The following is a 19,330-nucleotide window of genomic DNA, read 5'->3' on the forward strand; positions in this document are numbered from 1 at the left end:
CCTGGAAAGAATATTTTAGATGTGTTTCATCCACGCCTCAATGATCATTCTTTGTTTACCAATGGCAATCTATTATCATAGACTTGGGGCTTTTTCGCCACTACTGTCCATTGCTCCAATAAACACCAATCATCATCACACTTTTAATTTTATCTGATTCTATACCACTTGCAAGGTTGCAGTCATATTAAAAATGCTATGGAGCCGTCTGGTAGTTTCGCGATCAATCAACTCATGCCTCCTGTGAATGAAGTGACAATCAAAGTGGTGCTGTGATACAGGCATGTTATGAGGCATAAAATACACAGGCAAAAATGTTATAGTTTCTTTTCAAGATGCATTTAGCAGTAAATTTCATGAAATCGCCATTGGCAGCCTATATAGGCGCGTAGTCTCGCGCTCGGTTAAAAATGTTTTGCCATATTCAAATTTGCAAGCAGCGTTGATAAACGGGATACGGTATTTTATTAAAACATAAGCACAGGGATCTCAAACACTAATATCGCACCTTGACGGAATAATTGAAAATGTCTTGGGGACATTTTTACCTACTTGTCGGTACATGGCAAACTTTATTAAGGACCTGACTAGTAATCAATTCATCAATATGCAAATTACTGTATATATTTTTTATCGTGAAAAGCAGAAGATTGAGCCTACTGCAAGTCTTCAAGCCTGTCATCCGAGGAAGTGTTCGCACTTCTAGATATGTAAGAAGCTAACGCTGAAGAGCGAAAAGTGTCCTCCTATAAGCAGACATTTAAAATCTAGGTTATTGCACACACTCAGCCAGCGTCGAGCATAACGCACATGTCCGTATCTATCCGTGATCTCGATCGCTTCATGCTCGATGCACTTCGATATGTTCCTCCATAGCACGGCATTGCAAGAAAAAAAATTTGAAGCCCTAAAAAGAAGTTGGACAGTGATGTTACTTTTTAAAGTAAAATTCTTTACCAAGTCACATTAGAGGCAACATCAGAACTTATAGAATCACTTCCGAGATGAAAATTAAACAAGAAAACACTGTGAATCACCCAAACGTGCTAAGCAATGAATCGGAAAACATATTAAACTGTCACCACTTACATCGCTTCGGAGAAATAGGAGGCCCCGCTGAAGGATTCTTGTTCCTGAAATCCCATGAACATGAAGCGTAGACGGAGACAAAGACTCCCCCCAGAATGAAGTACCCGCATGGGCTTTGGCCTTTGAAGTACGTTATGCATATTCATTTTATCATGTGGCAATCTTTTAGAAGACTACTGGATTTATGCATTTGACGGACCTGACGAATAAAAATTTCAATCATATGAGTAATTGTCTGAAGCGCCAAGTGGACGATGAAGTAGACTGTCGGCCGTTGCGAAGAGTGACAACCGTTAAACAGCACCGTACATTTGAGCTTGAATCAGGATGCCTGGCTCGCGATGATTCTACTCACGCGGGCAATTCTTCAACATGGTGAACTTAACGCGCTCGCGTTAAAATCCAACGCACGTCCGGTGGGCCGCATCGGTTGGCAAGAAATCCCGGATGACCATGGGGGGTGCGTAACGCTTCACGTAGGAGGAATGCTTAACGCCAGCGTCACCTCGGCCATGGGTCGGGTCCCCATTGCACTATATTGGAGATTTTCTTTTTTATACACGCGGACACGATAGTGGGGAAAGTAGCCCTTATAGCGTCGCTGTAAAAGGCGGGTAGTTAGCTCGGTGGGCAAGACACTCGGCTTCGGAGTGTGGGGTTCTAGGTTTGAAGCTCATCAATACTGACGTTTTCCCTTTCGAATTCTTTTTTTATAGAATAATTATTTTATAGTGACTTACCTTGTGTGACAGACGGATGGACAGGTTTCCTCTTAGGTAGCCATAGCAATGCTTACGCAATTGAAGTACAAAAAAAATTACCGACGATTACGTTACTTCCTAATCCGAAATTTGAGCGCAGCAAATAAGCTGTTTCACCTTTTCGATAGATTGAGGCAAAGAAATCGAGCAACACATGTATCATCTCGACGGCGGCGATGGTAAGCTTCTGCTTCGGCGGCACGCACCTCTGGATTCTGACGGCGACGGCGCTGGGCCTCTACTCTGGCAGCTCGTTCAGCAGCAGCAGCAGCAGCAGCAGCAGCAGCAGCAGCAGACGGAGGACTTCCATCGGTCGTCTCGCTCATGGCTCAGAAAGAACTGGCAGATAATGTCGCAGTGGCGAACGGCAGCGGCAATTTCGGCTCGGGCGGTGCACATATACAGATCCGCCGCCACCGATCTGGCTCTCTGATTGCCACCGCAAAGGGCGAACGGCAGCGGCAATTTCGGCTCGGGTGGTGCACATATACAGATCCGCCGCCACCGATCTGGCTTTCTGATTGCCACCGCACAGGGGTTGCATTGGAGGAGGAGCGAAGAAAGGAATTAAGTTCGAGCCGGCGCTTTGACAACCGGAGACTCGCAGGAAGAGAGGGGAGGGGGGCGGCGTGTACACCCAGCGGCAAACGATGGGGGCAGAAGCGCGCGCAGCAAGCGGACAACACGATAAAGGGAGGAGGGAAGAGATAGCAGCGACTGACTGATGCCGCTGACGCCGATAGTGAGTCAACCCCAGCTGCGGAGTTGGTTTCAGGGACAACGCCGCCGATGCCGACACAAACAATATGACACCCTCGCTTCCGCAGCGCTAAGAACCAGGTCTAGCCGTGGGAAGGTGGTCACGTATTCGTCGACGTGCCGGGGCCTACGTGAAATAACCGGCGCGGCGGCAACTGAAGAGCACCCTATCCGCCACACAAGAACAGGGGGGGGGGGGACCCTTTCCTCCTCTTTCTGCATGGCGGCGACGGTGTTCTATGCAGTCACGTTATCTTGACTCTCTAGCGGCGTCAGCGGTATCAGTCGGTCGCTGCTAGCGCTGGGGGGATGAAAGGGGGGCGGAGCTGGTTACGAGGCCGACGACAACGCCGGCGAAGACGCGAAACCCAGGAACGGACGCCAAAGAGCTGCGCTCTAAAAAAAATCATTTCATCTATGCACTTCCGGTCTACAAATGACGACTGCGCGTAGCTGCGGCTGCTAAAAGTGACCCTCTGGTGTTAGCCCCGAGATCTTTGAGTGGCACCCTCTCTCGCGTGACGTCAAGAGGTGGGGGGGGGGGGGCTCCGCTGCCGCGCCTCACGCGCACGCGCTCCCTACGTGGAAGCAATTTGGCGCTGTCCGCCGACCTGTTCTACTCGAGTTTGTGAAATGCGAATTTCCAGGTTTCTAGACCAGTATATATGCGATGTCCCAGGACACTACTTCCTGCGAAGACGGGTGGAGTCGCCATCGTCATTACGCTTCGTGTGTATTGCTTCTGACGTCGTCTGCTATAGTCCTCAGTGTGTACAGGTGCGTGTATGGCATTTGTTACTGGTCATTGCTATTCCGTTGTTACGGCACGCTCCTAATGATTTGTCAGCCCTTTTTCGGCAATGAGCTGCTGCGTTCTTGCTGCAGCTGCTGCAGCTGCTGCGCCTGCGCTGTATACTGTGTTTGTCTGGCCAGCGCCTGCTGCCCGTTCCATTGCTCACTCATTCTAAAGCCCCGTTTATAGTCCGACGTTATCGGCGCGCGGGCGAGCGTCGTTCGCGGTCAGTCACGCTACGTCGGTTGCGCTGCGCCAGCCGAGATGCCATCCCCTCTATACTTCAACGCGCGCGCCGTAGGCTGCTATCTTCGGAGCATGCGCAGAAGGTTCGCCAAGTCGCGCGCCGTCCGCAAAAGCCGTCTGCGGAGTTGTGTTGGCGCCTTTTTCTTCGCGCGCAATGCATTGTGGTGCGAGAGTTCCGCCGACTTCGACGCGCGAATGGCTCCGGAGCCAAATCGGCGCCGGGCCCGTCGGGGCGCGTTGAAAGCCGCCGGTTACGTTAGCTGCGCCGGTGCGCCCGACAATAGAGGTGTTGTTTTCGCCGACGTGACGTAGCGTGCGCGAGCGCGCGCGCGCGCGTGCGTTACGTCGGACTATAAACGGCCCATAAGTTTGTTGCTGCCCGGTACGTAAAGCAAAACATGAAACACGCTCGATGCCATTGTCCGGAAACGAGTTGGCGCACTGCAGTGCAATAATGCATCCACTACCTTAGCAACCCTGACCCAAAATTGGGTGTGGAACTTCTGAGAGAAGTGCGGATAACGTTAGTGGGCAAAAAAGAGTTATGTAAACTTGTGCTGCTGTGCTGACATTCACAAGGAAATCTTAATTAAACCTAATTAGTCCTTTTGCGACACAGCTCGCCCTGAAAGTTAGTCGGCTCAGTGCCGTAACTCCTGGCATCGGTAACCAGCACTATTTCCGTGTGGGGTTCGCTCTCCAATAAGAATTAACGCTGTAAAAACAAATGACAACCTTCGCTTAGTTCGCAGTTTTAATAAATTTTGTTCTCTAAGCCCATCCTACGTATATAAAGCTAAAGCAAGAAAGTTAAGAAGTTTAGGCTGGCTGGTACTAGACCGAATGAGTAGCTCGAGCGCTAAGGACACTTGGACAAAAAAGGAGGCGAGAGGTGGAAGGGCAGATGTACAAAGGCCAATGAAATGTTCACGGGGGGATTCAAGCATTTATTTTTCTAACAATGTTTTTCTTTCTACGCTGACAAACTGATGTCTCCCGAGCAGTCTCTGGTTGTATCAAAGTGTGTTGACCAGAAATAGTCGTACGCTAACCTAAACAAACAATAAATTTGCGTTAGAAAGTGATAATGAGATTTACTGGCAAGAAAACATTATGAAGCTTGCTTGACGAATGCGAAACTTCACAGAGCGCAGTGCAACTCAACTATAAGATGGACCACTTGTCACTGAAAAACTTTATTGTTCTGATCCGCAGAAGTTTTTTATAGGCAACACCAAGTGACTAGAATTGAGAGCAAGATTTTAATTTGTATTCAAGTGCACTTCTGCTTAGCCGACGCGGAATATTCTAAACGAGTCATACGATCGTGCATTATTTCAAAAGCTGCGTAGACTATCATTTACTCGCTCGTTTCGGTGTTTTATGACTGAATCACGAGATCTTGTCTTCGTAGGCGGGGCCTGTGGTTATATAACATTTTTGTATAAAAAATTTGGGATTCCACGGGCCAAAACGGTCATATAATTATGAGGCACGCCGTAATGGAGGACTGCGTATTCATTTTCACGACCTCTTGTTCTATAAAGCCCACCTAAATTTAACTATGCATGAATGTTCTCGCATTTCGCCACCTCTGACGGTTGGCGTGTAACACCCCGGGCAAAAAGGATGCTCAGCCACTATGCCTCATGTTACGGTTGGCGTGTAGCACCCCGGGTCAAGGGACTGCTCAACCACCATGCATCATCAAAACGGAGGATTGATTCCTAATTTGATATGGTTGTCTGTAATGGTTGCTGCTGCTACGGTTGGCGTGTAACACCCCGGGCAAAAAGGATGCTCAATCACCTTGCCTCATGTTACAGTTGGCGTGTAACACCCAAGGCAAAAAGGATGCTCAACCACCATGCCTCATGTTACGGTTGGCATGTGACACCCCGGGGAAAAAGGATACTCAAAGACCATGCCTAACTGAAACTGAGGATTGATTCCTAATTTGCCATAGTTGTCTCGAGGGTTGCCGGTCTGGCAGGCACCCCGCAGTGATGACAGGCCCTTTTTGTGTGTGTGACCAAGGTGAGAACTTTCCGCGAACCAGACAGGATCGCCGGGTGGCCGCCAGCGGAGGCATGTTCGTGAAAACATCTCCATAGAAGATAGGAGCAGCCACAAAGCAACAACGGGGACGTGTAACCTCGCCCAGGAAAGTGGGAGCCGCCGCCAAGCACCGTGGGAGTCAGTGCATATCGCGTGATGTTTGCATGAGCAAGATCCCGCCTACAATTTTAGTTTGCCCACTTAAGGGGCCCCGCTATGTACTTTTTTGATTCATTCTCTTCTTCTCATCTTTCCCCAACCATTGAATAAACCATGTAAGTTTCGCAATAGAAACCGTATCATCCCTGCAGGATCGCCATGGTCTACCGGACGCCTGCAGCCTGCCGACATCGCCACGCTACGCAATAGTAACGCCGGTCGAGTTTAATGAACCAGGCGTCCCAGCAACGGTCGGCAGCGGTGGGGTACGCTACCCTGGAGAACGCAACACCCCATGGAAATGCGGCCACTGGGGCCGGGGTTGAACCAGCGACCTCGAACTTAGTTGCGCAGTGAAATAGCCACTGGGCTACCACATTGGGGGTGATATAGCAGATACTTTAAATACACAATGCTTGTAGTCTTCGTAATAGTGTGATTTCCATAACTAAAGCTAGAAAAGATGTGGACAGTAAGTTGAAAGCGCCGTGCTACGCGTGACGCTGTCCGAGTGCCAGAAGACGCATAAAATAAAGTTATCTAAAGACGAATCGTGGCAGACGACAAAGGCAGGTCCCCAAACTGACATCACCTGAGAGCCGCTCCCAGCGCTGACGTCGGTCGCGCACGGGGCTAATAGCAGCGACGTGGTGCGAAGCGGAGTCAACCACGGCCGCCATTGGGTGCTGCGGCGAGCACATTCACCGATTTTACAAACGAGACATTTAATGTTTGGGCGGTGCCCTGTCCCATGGTGTCTTCCGTGTGCAGCCTTCCATCTCCCTAGCCGAGAAGAAAACAAACAGAAAGCCGCCTATTGGTTCGACAGCGCTATCTATACTTGTATGACTTGAAAAATTTGACTTCATGACATTCGTAAGACGAGGTCCTTTAGTTCTGACGCACTGCAATGATCAGTTAGAAAATTGTTTAAGGGCCCCTTTGAGGGCTACCTTGTTGCCACACGTATTCGCTGTGCTCTCGATAGCAGGCTTTAAGAAACCATATATGGTAGGAAAAAAATTCAGATGAAGCTTAAACTTCTCCTTTAAGAGTGGAACGCGACAGCATTCAAAGATCACTGACCGCTTATCATGCTTTCCCGCATCTGGTGTGTATGTGACCGTAATATTTACCGGGAATAGCTGGCCGCGAACGCTATGCACGGAGCCGGGTTTTCCGGTAGAAACCTGACCTCTTCCGTGAGCCGCGATGGATGCAATGATAGATGTTATGAGCGCCCCCTTTAGAACGGGGTGGTGGGTTTGCACCACGAAGCTCTTGCTGTTGTACTGCTTAACGTCATACCTAGGTTAAACAAGAAACAAACAACACTATGAACTCCCACAAGAAAATTCTCTGATCCCCTATTGCGAACTGTGCTAGTGTACACCCGTGAGCAAAAACATACGGGCCACGGCAGCGCGTGCCAAACTGCATCGACGCGCCGTCTATCGAGACGCTGCCTGCTGCCGAGAGGGCCGCGAGAGCATCGCTGCGCGTGCGCGTCCCATCATATCTGCCGGCCTGATATGTACCTTTGCCTGACGTGGTTATGGTGCTCGTAGAATAAACGTATACTGGGCGTCGTTTTCTGTGCTCCGTCGCATCTGGGCCATTGTTTTACGCAGCTGCTGTTGCCGAGCTGGCACGCGCGTCCACCGCGCTTCGCTTTTGTTCTATTGTTCGGGAGGGGGGGGGGGGGGGGTTAAGCGCGCCGCACTGCCTTCTCGGATGCCTTTAGGTGGCTGGCGCAAAATGGCTTTCTGTGGCATTGCATTATCTAAAACTGGTCAAATGTTTGCTGCCGCAGGTAGAAGCAAGGTTTTGCAATCGGTGTTCGTCATCGTATTAAGAAGTATAACTGGGTTGCAGACGCTGCTATGTTCGGCAAGCAGCAGAATGCTAAAAGAAGAAATAAGTGGCACCGTACTTCCTTTATTTTTGCAAACCCTTCAACAAGGCTTGAAGAACATATGCACGCGAGGGTGTCAGCACAGTGGTGAATCTCCGCATGACTGCCATTTGCTGTTTTTGACCAGACGCTCTTTCGACGCTAGCGCCAAGGCCCCTTCGGTTACGGCCCTAAGAGCAGGGCGACGCCGAAGCAAAATGGCCGCGCACACGATTGTTTACGCTGTCATGGCAACAGGAACAGCAACCACGAGGCGCCTCCTCTCCCAAACGTGTTTTTCTTTTTGTTTTTATTATGCCGCGCCGCTGCACTCACGTTTCCCTTTCCTCCATGCTGCGCCGCTTACTTCCTTTTTTTTAGCTGTACGCAACGCGTTCTTTTTTTTTTCATATCGCGCGCGTGCTACGGTGCACCAGGCGCCAGCTCGCAAACAAAGCGCCCGCTACGCAGTGCATTGGCATTGCTTGCGAGCGAACGCGTGGTGCGCCGTGAGCTATGCGTTGGCACGCATGCAGTCTTGTCCATGCTTATATTACAGCACGTGCCGGAACATAAAAATATTCCGCTTCCAACTCAACATATCTTTTGTCTCGCTTTATTGACTTCGTTTCCGAAAACAAACATTTTTCTTATAACGCGTTCGTGATACACGCTCAAACAATGAGCAAAAGTGAAAGGTGCATGACATATGCAAGAGTACTAAACGCAAAAGTTCACAGACGGTGAAATAACAAAAGCGCTACAAAAGGCGAAGGCCGTTTCATGTAGACACGCATATAAAAAAAAACGATTTTTATATGATGCCCTCAATACCGAAATGTAGACGAGCTTTTGATATATGCACTGAGATATTGCACAAAACTCGACGACGTGTATGACATAGTCATGACAACTATAGAAAGGTAAAACTAACTGGTAATGACAAAAAGAATGACACGCATCTTACATAAAACTAGAATAAAATGTTAACATTGTTTGATTGACAGCCATACCAAAAATGGAACTTACTTTTAAACATGCACGAAAGTATATCAGATGCGCGACATGTTCATTACTACTGAACAAAATGAAAAAGACATGGCAGTACAAAATAACATTGTACCAAAATCTGAAATACACGTTATCACATTATTTTGCACTTGGCCACAACTTGAGTAATGGTGGCAAGGAGAACAGAAGGTAGTCGGCTTTTGCAGCAGCACATAGAAAACATTCGCAGAAAGGCCGATTTCTCAATCAAAGACCAGGTAGAATAAGTCAACAACACGACTTTTTGCACCCCGAATGCAATGCTTAGCAGTAAAATTACGTCACTTAAGGCATTAAGTCGTACCTACTAGAGAACTCCTTCGTATAATAAACACGAACTGCAAAAATCTGCATGTAGGCCACTTGCAATTCTCATGCTTTCCAGAAGGGCAAAAAGGGTATCATGCCTGCACATGAATTTCGTTCGCGCGGCTTTCCCTTCGGCGATTACTGAGATTATACACAAACAGGAACAGTAATTTTACAGCTATTAGTACGTTTGTAGAACGTGACACAAAAAAAGCATTGATGGCGGAATGAAAATCTGGGCAACTTACTGAACTTGCAGAATGAGTCTTGGCACAGAAAAACACAACTCATACACCAGATGGCAATGAGGAGAAACATATATTTGTCAGCTTTCCCCACCGGCAAGAGGGAAGTGTAGCACAATCATGGCACAACAACGTCCGGAGGCTCATCGAGCACACACATGGACAGTGCTTGTTCGTGTACATGCGCATGCTGATATCCTTGGGTCTATGCGCTCACCTGTCGTCTTTAGGCACCCGGAACAACCTTGCAGGGCTCGTTATTGAGGTATTGGTGCACCACTGCACGATGCACGAGCGGTATGAGTCGTGAAACAGGTGAAACATTGCGGAGCACAAGCACACAACTACCGAGGACCACGAAACAGACAAAACTACTCACGCCGGTCAACGCAGAGCAGCGCACGCTTCCCGATAACAGCAGACAACGAAACATGAAACGTCATGCAGCGGGCTAAGCTGGCCCCGGGCAGGCGGGGCCGCAGGGCGCGCGCGCGCACACAGTCGATGGTGAGGGAGTTGCGAGGGAGCCACGAGGGAGGGCGGGGGAAAAGGAGTTGGAGGGAAGGGCTCGGCCTCCTGGATCGGCACGCGTGCGCGCGATGATCTACGAGGCCATGCTAGGGAGACGGATTTTCGGCTTCGCCCTCCTCATAGGTGGCGCCTATTACCTCTGCCACTGAAGCCTGAGAGTTTCCCACTGCGGGTGTCATTACAGACTGCTGCGGCAACGCTCGAACATGCGCGAGAGTATAAAATCAGGTGAAGCTGTGCGATGCACGGTGCCATGAAATTTCAATTACAGTTGCCCCCTTGCGAAAAAGCTACGCCACGTTACTGGTCATGGTGACCACCTACAGATTCCGGTCTTGAGGGCACTTAGGACGAGCCAACGCGCTGCTGTTCTTTACGGAGATTGTAATTTTCACCGCTTTATGCGTGATTTCACTACGCTGTAAATTTTCCATAGGCGGCGATCAGGCCTCGGAATGCCCTGCTATCCACTCGCAACAGGACGCCGGAACGCGCTGCCATTCATTGTTAAATACACAGCATAATACGTCTGCTCTGGCGCTGGACGGGTGCCACGCTAACAGGCGGCTCTCCACAATATTCCACACATGTCGGACTGGGCAAAAAAATTAAAATAAGCTCTAAACCTATACCTCGAAAATCACGGTATGATAAGGGGGCATGGCCTAGTGCGAGGCTCCGGGTTAAATTCACTACCATGGCAGTTTAGGTGCGCTTTATTGAAGTCCACTAGCGCACGTGCAATTTGCCCCAATTGCAATGAGGCTGCAGCAGTCTGTCCAGGGCGCAAGGTATACAATGGGCTGTATAACACAGTAAAAGACCATCAATCCGAACAAAAACACCCTGCCATACAGCGGGGCGCCCACGAAGTCCAGCTGTGGCCTCCGAAAGCAGTGGCGCGCCATAGCCTGTAAAAGTGAGAACCAATTCCTTGCTTCCCGCGAGCATTCTTTTTCCTCGGCGCAGTGAAGCGACGCGCTGATGTGGTTTAAGAACATGCGCCCCTTCCTGTTCTGCCCAGCACAAAAGAAATTTTGTCTTTTTTGTTCTTATTGAGTGCGCTGTGAACGATGTTAAGCGCACGTTTTTTTTAAAGGCTGCATTACCTGTTGAATTGTGCGATAATTTTCGTGACATAGACAGATGACCGGACCTAAAGCTGGTGTGACAAGCTGGTGTGACATGAACAGGTCGTTGAGTGAAAACGTTTTTAAGGGTCCTCTGGAAGCCACAGAAGATGATGTAGGTCGGCCTAGATGCAGAAGCCGGGCGCTTAGGTCACTTTCCGAGGTTTTCACTTGCAAATTCGACACAGTCAACACAAATCACAAAAACCCCATGGGAGAGAAAGTTTTTTTTTGCGTATGTTATAAATTTAATCGTCTAAGATGTTCTTGTATAATAGCGGTAAATTGTTCGGCAACGTAATGTTAAGTCGACGTAATATATTTCTTGAGGGAAATCTTCTTGGAACCACCTTCGTGTGCCACACTAGAACCTGGATAAAGAACACAAGAAAAGGAACATGTTTTAGGAAACGGTATGGAGAACATAAAGATAGTTTGATGACTTAGTTTTGATAGTTCAGTCGCACTGTTTGGCGTTTTATTTTTCTAGATATCCCATTGCTAAAATCGTCAATAAATTTCCACATAAATATGACAGTTCGTCGATGTTTGCTTCCGGCAATGGCGACGAGAAGTAGGAAGAACTATATTTGTCTTTCGTACTCATCACCGATAAATATGCAGCCCAGTTAGGCCCCCCGCAGTAAATGTGCAAATGTCAGAAATCTTTATCCTCTCCCGCTTCTCTCAACGAAACTTGCCATGTTACCGCTAACATGAACTCCTGATTAGGCTATATCTTTCTCTGACCCAAAACCTCCATTTGTATTTTATTCTTAACAGCGTCTATCCTATTCTATCCCAGACAATGCCCTCCAACACCTGCTTCTTTCTCTGAGCTTCAATATTTTGTGACCTTAAATGCATATAACCGCGACTAGGTACATAAATTTCTCTGTATCTCCAAATTTCTTAAAATTTACTCTAACCTCCTCTCATTCATTCCATCATACGTTTCCTAGGGAATAATATTAAATACGGCATAATATCGTCTTCCGATGGGTGCGAAACGAAGAAAAAAGGATACGAACACATGCATACACAAACACACAAAAAAAGAAAACCACATTCGGACTCTGCTGCAGCGGGTTGCCTCATTTAAGTGCGAAGCATTTCTTGGCGAACATTTGCCACTTCGACAGTATTTACTACGCTATCTAGCCCCCTATGTCTTGGTGATCTCATGATCAATTTGTTATCTTGATATGTACCAAAATTGGCATAGTACGACAAGAGTGTATGGCGAATGTAAATTATAGTTCATGAGATGACTATCATGACATCAATGGCGTAGCCAGAAATCTTGTTCGGGGGGGGGGGGGGGGGGAGGGCTCCAGTTGCAACTCGGGCTCCTCCTTAAGCGGAAGCTTTAGCTCGGCTGCTGCGATCTAAATACATGGAGAAGATGAATTCGTTTTTCTCGGCAACCGCTATACCAAATTTGAAGGGCTTAGTTGCATTTAAAAGAAAAACTTAAATTTTATTGTCTGCTGGTTTGGACTGTTTCATCTACATTGCAATTCTTTATCAAAAATTGGCCAAAATCGCACATTTTCAGAAAACAAAACTATCAAGTTTAGAACTTTGTAAGTCAGCAGTAAAAATGATATCATAATTCTGTGAGTTTCATCTAATAGTACCTCTACAGCGGAAAAATTTATATGTTACATGTGAATCACAAAAAAAAATGTATTATGGAAATACGGCTTTTGCAGTACCCTTGTACACAACGTAACGAATTCACGTAAGGTACAAAGTGATATACCTAATTTGTCCACTGTGCTGCTTGGAGAACCGGAATATCTGTTCTTGATGCAAAGCTATTAGATTATAAACGTTGTGCTTCTATTTTTTTCGAACTTTCGAATTTTTCGAAATATTTTAAAGAAACTTCAGGCCGTAAATCGATATTCCGCTTCCAACAGACCCTAAAATTTAACTTTCTATCTTAAATGTAACAAATTTCATTCAAAGCAATCCAGGGGTTATCTCAGAAAAGTGTTTCTGAGTTTTACATGTATTTGAATGGGCCGCGTTGGAGTTGGGCCCGAGCTAAAGCTTCCTCCTAAACAATTTGTCGAGGGATCAAATCCATGAATAATAATTGCATTGCGATTGCCAAAGATGCTGCAAACGGATTCTTGAACGCTACTCACTGTCAAAACAAGCTAGGTATGTAATTTTTCATAAAAGAATGTACTCGTATGTGCCATAAATTTTGTCCAAAATAACTGATATCAATGCTTCCACGTTTTTTATCTATTTAATAAGTCAAGAATACATCACGCGAACTTTAGAACTTTATCAGTTCGAAATTATCAAAACAGTGCATACAGTTCATATTAAAAATGTGAAGGTCATGAAGTGAACAAGTTGAGGACAAATATGTTATTTTCATTCTTTGTCATATATCTTTGTCATTCACGAACCGTGTTTACATATTTGTACATATACAATGGCCAGTGAAAAATCTCAATGATGCTGTTATTTGTTGCAATGTATTACGCAGTAGAAGCTGTCACCGGTCGTGTATCGTGAGTAATTGCGCTGAAATTATAGTCGCAACAGAGAGCACGTATTAAAAGCAGGAATTCTGCAAAATGTACGTGGGTGAGTCAAACGAAAGGGAGCCAATGCCAATATATGACAAAGGGCGTACTTTGTTTCAATGTAGTCTCCATTAGCGTTTAGACGTTTGTCCCATTGACTAACGAGTCGAGTGATTCCTGTCTCATCGAACTCCTTGGGTTGCTGCTTCAAAAAGTCTGTAGCTGACTCTTTCACATCATCGTCCTAGACGAATCTGGTTCCCTTGAGCTGTGTTTTCGTGTGCCCCAAAATGTGGAAGTCGCAAGGCGACAGGTTTGAGCTGCATGGCGGATGTTACAGCGTTTCCCACTTCAACTTTACCAGTTTTGTGTTAACCACATCAGCGAGGTGGGACGGGCATTGTCGTGGAGCAAGATGACACCATTACTCAATTTTTCACGTCGTTTGTTCTTGATTGCGACACGCAGCCGTTCTGGCATTTCACCATATCGGAAACAATTGATAGTCTCTCAAGATTTAGCAAATTCTATCAGTAATGGCCCCTGACGACTGAAAAGAAAGTCAACACCCGAAAATGAGGGCATTTGCTTTCTCTGGGAGTGGTGAATTCGAATGTTTCCACTGTAAGCTTTGCCGTCGTGTGTCAGGCTCGTAGTAGTGGCACCATGGTTCATCCCCGATCACAACTGCAGAAAAGAAGTCGTCGCTCTCATTCTGATACCGGATCAGATAAGTCAAGGCAGCACCGAACTTCTCCGTCTTCTGGCGGTGGTTCAAAATCTTGGACATTCATTGCGCACACAAGAGCCAATAACCGAGATTTTCATGAATGATGACGTGAACCGAATCGTGATTGATGTTCACACGCTCTGTAAGTTCATCGATGCTTATACTCCGTTCTTGTCTGATCAGCTCATCAAACTTTGCAATTTTGTTAGGGGTGATTGCACGATGGATTTAGCCCGGCCTTGGATCGTGTTTGCAACTTTCACGTTGTTCGTTGAACCATTTGCTCCAGCATTTCACAGAGGACAATGAAATGCTATGTTCAACGTACACGGCAGCCATACGGCGACTAATTTCTTTCCGGGAAATACCTTCAGCTGTCATAAACTACGCGCAACACGCTGTTCAACTTTTGGAGTGGCATGCAATCAGGCTGAACCCAGTGTATGAGAGCATTAAAGAACCTTCATCCTCACACGCGCGTGTCACTTTTGTAAATGAGAGATGTTTCACTGCTTCGCGCATGCCCCGCAGATAATGAACCGAACGATTATTGCGTGGGGTGGATAGGCTCACTTTCATTTGATTCGCCCTCGTACATTAGAAATGCGAAGATACAGCATGATAAAAGGCAAAGAAGTGTCTGTGTAAACAAAGTTCAATGTACGTATACGCAAAACCACGCAAAAAGATATTTAAATATACGTATGTCGCCAATAAATCTACGTATCTCAGAAAAAGTCACTGTATATAATGCATCAAACAAGCAAATAAATATGTTGCGCAATCACAGATTCACCGAATCCTAGATCCCGCCCCATTCCATCCACTCACCCCTATGTATCGCACGTGATGCGCTTGCTCCCCACTTTTCTCCTTTGCTCAAACGAAACTGAGTCACCATCGTCGGCTCACCGATTCAACCACGCCTTCCTTACGCTTTCACTCGTACATACAGCAGGCGGCGCTCGGTCACGATGTTATCGCCCTTGGACATTATATGAAACATGAGGGCGACTAGCACGAATGCGCCTGGGGTGTTCATATAATTGTATAGGAATAATATAATAAGAGTATCTGGCAATTGAAGTGTTCCGTGGCCCATTACTTTCCGCAAAAGAAGTAACAGAATCTAACTTTCGCCATGCGACAGTTCGCTTCGCCGCCACAAGGTATTTTTTTTTCCTCTTGTGGGACGAGGGCACCGAAATGAAGAAACGCAAAGGAAAGTATGTTGGCTGCAATCGAATGCCTACTTTGGGCACCTAATGTGGCTACCGGAGGAATATCGAAGAAAACGTGAGACGCTTGGTCTACTGAGAACCATACGTCTACTCCTCGGTATCCTACACCGGCGAGACAAGACTTAACGGTGAGGCTGCGCTCAAGCGAACGCGGTGCAATCCGTCGAGTCCCCGCAGTGATGGCGGCGAGCGACCATTGTAGCTTTTTCTCGTCTGCTAGCCACTAAGCGTCCAAAACTCTTCCAGGCGAAAATCCACTTCACCAGAGAAAAACGAACGCGCATCGAAGTGCGCCGCGTGGGAATCGATGCAGTACGAGAAAAAAGCATGCGCTCTGGCTGGTTCGGCAGCCCGCGGGTAGCGAAAACCCGCGGCTCGATGTGTCCCGCGAGTATAAATCCAAGTAGAAAAATAAATAAGAATGCAGTTAGCTTTGCTGGCTTAAGTGTCTTGACATGGATACTTTGACGCAGGTGAAAAGAAATGATGATATTCTTTTCTGTGACATGACGGCACAAATGATGCACCACAACGCTTCGTCTCATCGGACCTTGCTGCGTGCGTTGTGAACTTGTGTGATAGTGTGTTGATTTGGCTTGTCTTGTTGTATGATCCGATGTAAAACTTTAGAAAAGTAAATGCCCCTTTGTCGTCAAATGTTGTCAAATGTCGTCAAAAGCACTAAACCCACAAAGATCCGCAATTGAAAATCTAAAGCACAACTTTGGAAATGTCAATGCATCTCTCACATCAAAATTTTATGAAATTTCTACTCATAAAGTTTCGGAATTGACATACATGCGCTCCCTAGATTCCGCAGCCTCCGCGAGGTGCCGATGTGAGCGCGTTCGCCATTAAACGCGCTTGAAACTTTGCGCTCGGATGGGGCTGATTGCGTTATGTGACCCCCGGTACACTGGCGTTGCCGCAAAATCCAGCCCGACATCGCTATGTTTGCGGTGAAATGTCTTTTCGAGCGTGAAAAAGACATTCTAGACAAAATCCAGAAAAATTTCCGGCGCAGGGGTTGGCTTTGGTCGGTGGTGCATGGACACAACGAAAAAATTTCGGGGGGGGATGGGACTGAAGCCCCATAAGCCCCCCCCCCCCCGGCTACGTCCCTGCATGACATCTTTGTCATATAGGTCATGAAACGGCCTCCTACGTCTTGGTGCTCTCATGGTCGTTTCGTTGCTATGGTATGTACTAAAAGTGGCTTAGTAAGCCAAGTGTGTATGAAGAACGCACATGACAGGTCGTGACAAGAATTTTACACACGTGTCATGTAGGTCACGAAACACCCGCCTACGTCTTGGTATGTTCCAAAATTACAAGATTATGAGAAGAGTGTATGACGAACATAAATGATGGGTAATGACGTCGCGGCATGCGTGTCATGTAAGTCATGAAACAACCACCTACGTCTTGGTGCTCTCATGGTCGTTCGTTTAACTTGGCAGGCTCCTCACATACTGCTTTGCATAAGATCGATTACCACAGGGCCTGAGGAACTATACCGTAAAACTATTTCAAACTTTTCTGTTCCAATTCTGCTATCAGCCCTCCACGATTGGTCAAAAATTTTTTCGACCACCCCCACTTCACCTGCTATCACGGGACGTCACGAAAACCGCGATAGCTCCCCATCTGATATGATGTGCATCTACTAATTATGCATGATTTGGCACAACACAGAAAAACAGTTATTTCTGATTCGACCCCTTTTCGCCATTAGCCCTCGGCTATTGGTAAAAAGTTTTCGGGCTGCACCCACTTCACCTGCCTCTCACGCGATCTCACAAAATCACCGCTTCAAAGTGACGTGTACGCGATAAAGATGCATTATATGCCGAACAAAACTGAATTTTCTTCGGAATAGCCGCAGGCTGCCCCGTTCCATAGGGAATAATAGATAGCTGCCGCCGATCACTGAGGTGCTGGCTACTCGCACCTGCCGGAGAGCATGGGTGTATTTGCGTATAATAAAACTTCTTGCCTGGCCATGTAACGTTTTCGAGAACTGTCGGCACGTTTACCACCACATTCTGACAACTCTTCTTTGCTGAGAGTCAGTTTTAGCCTCATTCTTAAGCTTCCGTTGCTTGCCGCCGCGATTTTCGAACAGCCATCGCAAGCTAATTAAGGGAAAGCCGACCAATCGCAGACGCGGGCACGATCCCTCTTCATCCGGTTATCGATGTTCAGTGCACTGGCTCTGCCCCAGCGGATCCCTCTCCACTTGAGCGTTCTCCTCGCCTCTTGTCAGCCAATTAGATACGACAAGCCACTCAGTGTAGGCAATGTTATTTGTTTTTCAAGCAAACAAAAGTGACCTCCTATGAACGAGGAGAGTGTTTGATTAGTCTGTACAGACAACCCTGTGGGTGACCGCCCGGTGCTCCCGTCGGCGGTTGCGCAAATTTGACATCAGCGGATTGGAATAGAAACATATTGGAATAGGTTTACGTTATAGGGCCCCTGGTATCTGCCGGATTTTTCAGATGGCGAATAATGGCGCACAATTATGGCGCATAATGGCGCAAAGCCGTCATGGCGCATAATGGACCGGAACCTCATTTATTGAGTTTTAATTACCTCATATAACGCTTAACTAGTAGTGTGCACTTTTAATTTTTTTGCTTTCAGGGGTTTTAGGAACCTCTATATAAAAACAACCCATGGTCACCGTATGTAGAAACGAGAGTGCCATTTTCAACATTATTTGTATGCAATCCCGTGCGCGAAAGTGCATCATGATATCAACCACCTCTAAATTCACTGATTTAGTACCAGCGAACTCGTGAATTGATTATTCATATTGTACAAGTAAATCCTACGCAGAGTAAAATTTGTAACATCGAATGTTACACGAGAGTGCGATGCAAAGTAGCGACACCATACGCTGAATGGTGCAGTGTTACGCCACGCTTGTTCTCGCGTGTATTTAGAATATCTAAATGTGCTACAACTACTCACACTCGTCAATGGGACAAAAGCATACTAAGAACTTAGCCAATAGTTGTAGATTGAACGTGCACTCTCCAATATACAGCCCAACGAAAAACACAAGTGAATGAAATTCAACGCCATCAAATATCAGGCTACACAACATGATACGGCGTCTGCCGTCGGCAATTTGTTGGCTGCGTAGAGGTGGCGTGACGGACGCGATTCTCAAAGCTTATAACGCAGAAAAATGGAGCACAAGCGTAATTACGAGACGGAAACTTCCATTTAATGTGAAACCATGAATCGAAATAAAACCAGCAGCCTAGGCGCACGCCCAGTAGTGCTTACAATTGTCAGTTTCACAAGAACTAAAACGTAAAGAAAAGCGCGGAAGATGTTTACATCAAGATACCAAGTCCCAGCTGGGGCTGGGTTTGTAGAGGACTGACTAACACGCATGTCTGGTGATTTACCAATGAAATATGCCTTTATTACCTTCCTTTTTCGCCAATAATATCATTCGTACATTTCCTGACGCTCTGCTCTTTATGAAAGGCCACATTTCTCAAGTACTGTGTGTACGCACGCAATCATGGTTTTACAGAGGCCCAAGGTTCCATAATATAATACGTATATAAGTGTGGCGATCGTGTGCTTGTTGTTTTCTCTTTGTGCTCCGTCTTTTTGAGAGAGAAAGATAGTAAACTTGAATGAGCACCAGCAGTTCAGTCGGCTGGGCCTAGGCCTCCCACGATGGGACGTCGAGGTCTTGCCTCTTCGCCGCTTCGTAGGACTGCTGGGTCGCCCAGAGTTGGTCGTCGAGATGGGAGCTGCGCA

The 19,330-nt window shown here is 46.9% G+C and overlaps 1 protein-coding gene across 3 annotated transcripts in view; it reads right to left on the reverse strand.

Moving 5' to 3' along the window:
• Positions 1-19,330, reverse strand: part of LOC135920012 (galactosylgalactosylxylosylprotein 3-beta-glucuronosyltransferase S-like) — a 166,689-nt gene that overhangs the window by 90,484 nt on the left and 56,875 nt on the right. Inside the window, exon 6 of one of the 3 annotated variants that reach the window (XM_065454079.2) lies at positions 8,376-11,395. The exons of the other annotated variants lie outside the window; for them this stretch is intronic. Within the exon in view, the coding sequence (XP_065310151.1) occupies positions 11,273-11,395 (123 nt within the window). The 3' untranslated portion in view covers positions 8,376-11,272. Of the gene's footprint in view, positions 1-8,375; positions 11,396-19,330 lie in introns of those variants that run through there. 3 annotated transcript variants of the gene reach the window in all.

This window comes from Dermacentor albipictus, chromosome 3, assembly GCF_038994185.2.
Source record: "Dermacentor albipictus isolate Rhodes 1998 colony chromosome 3, USDA_Dalb.pri_finalv2, whole genome shotgun sequence".
Lineage (NCBI taxonomy): Eukaryota > Metazoa > Arthropoda > Arachnida > Ixodida > Ixodidae > Dermacentor > Dermacentor albipictus.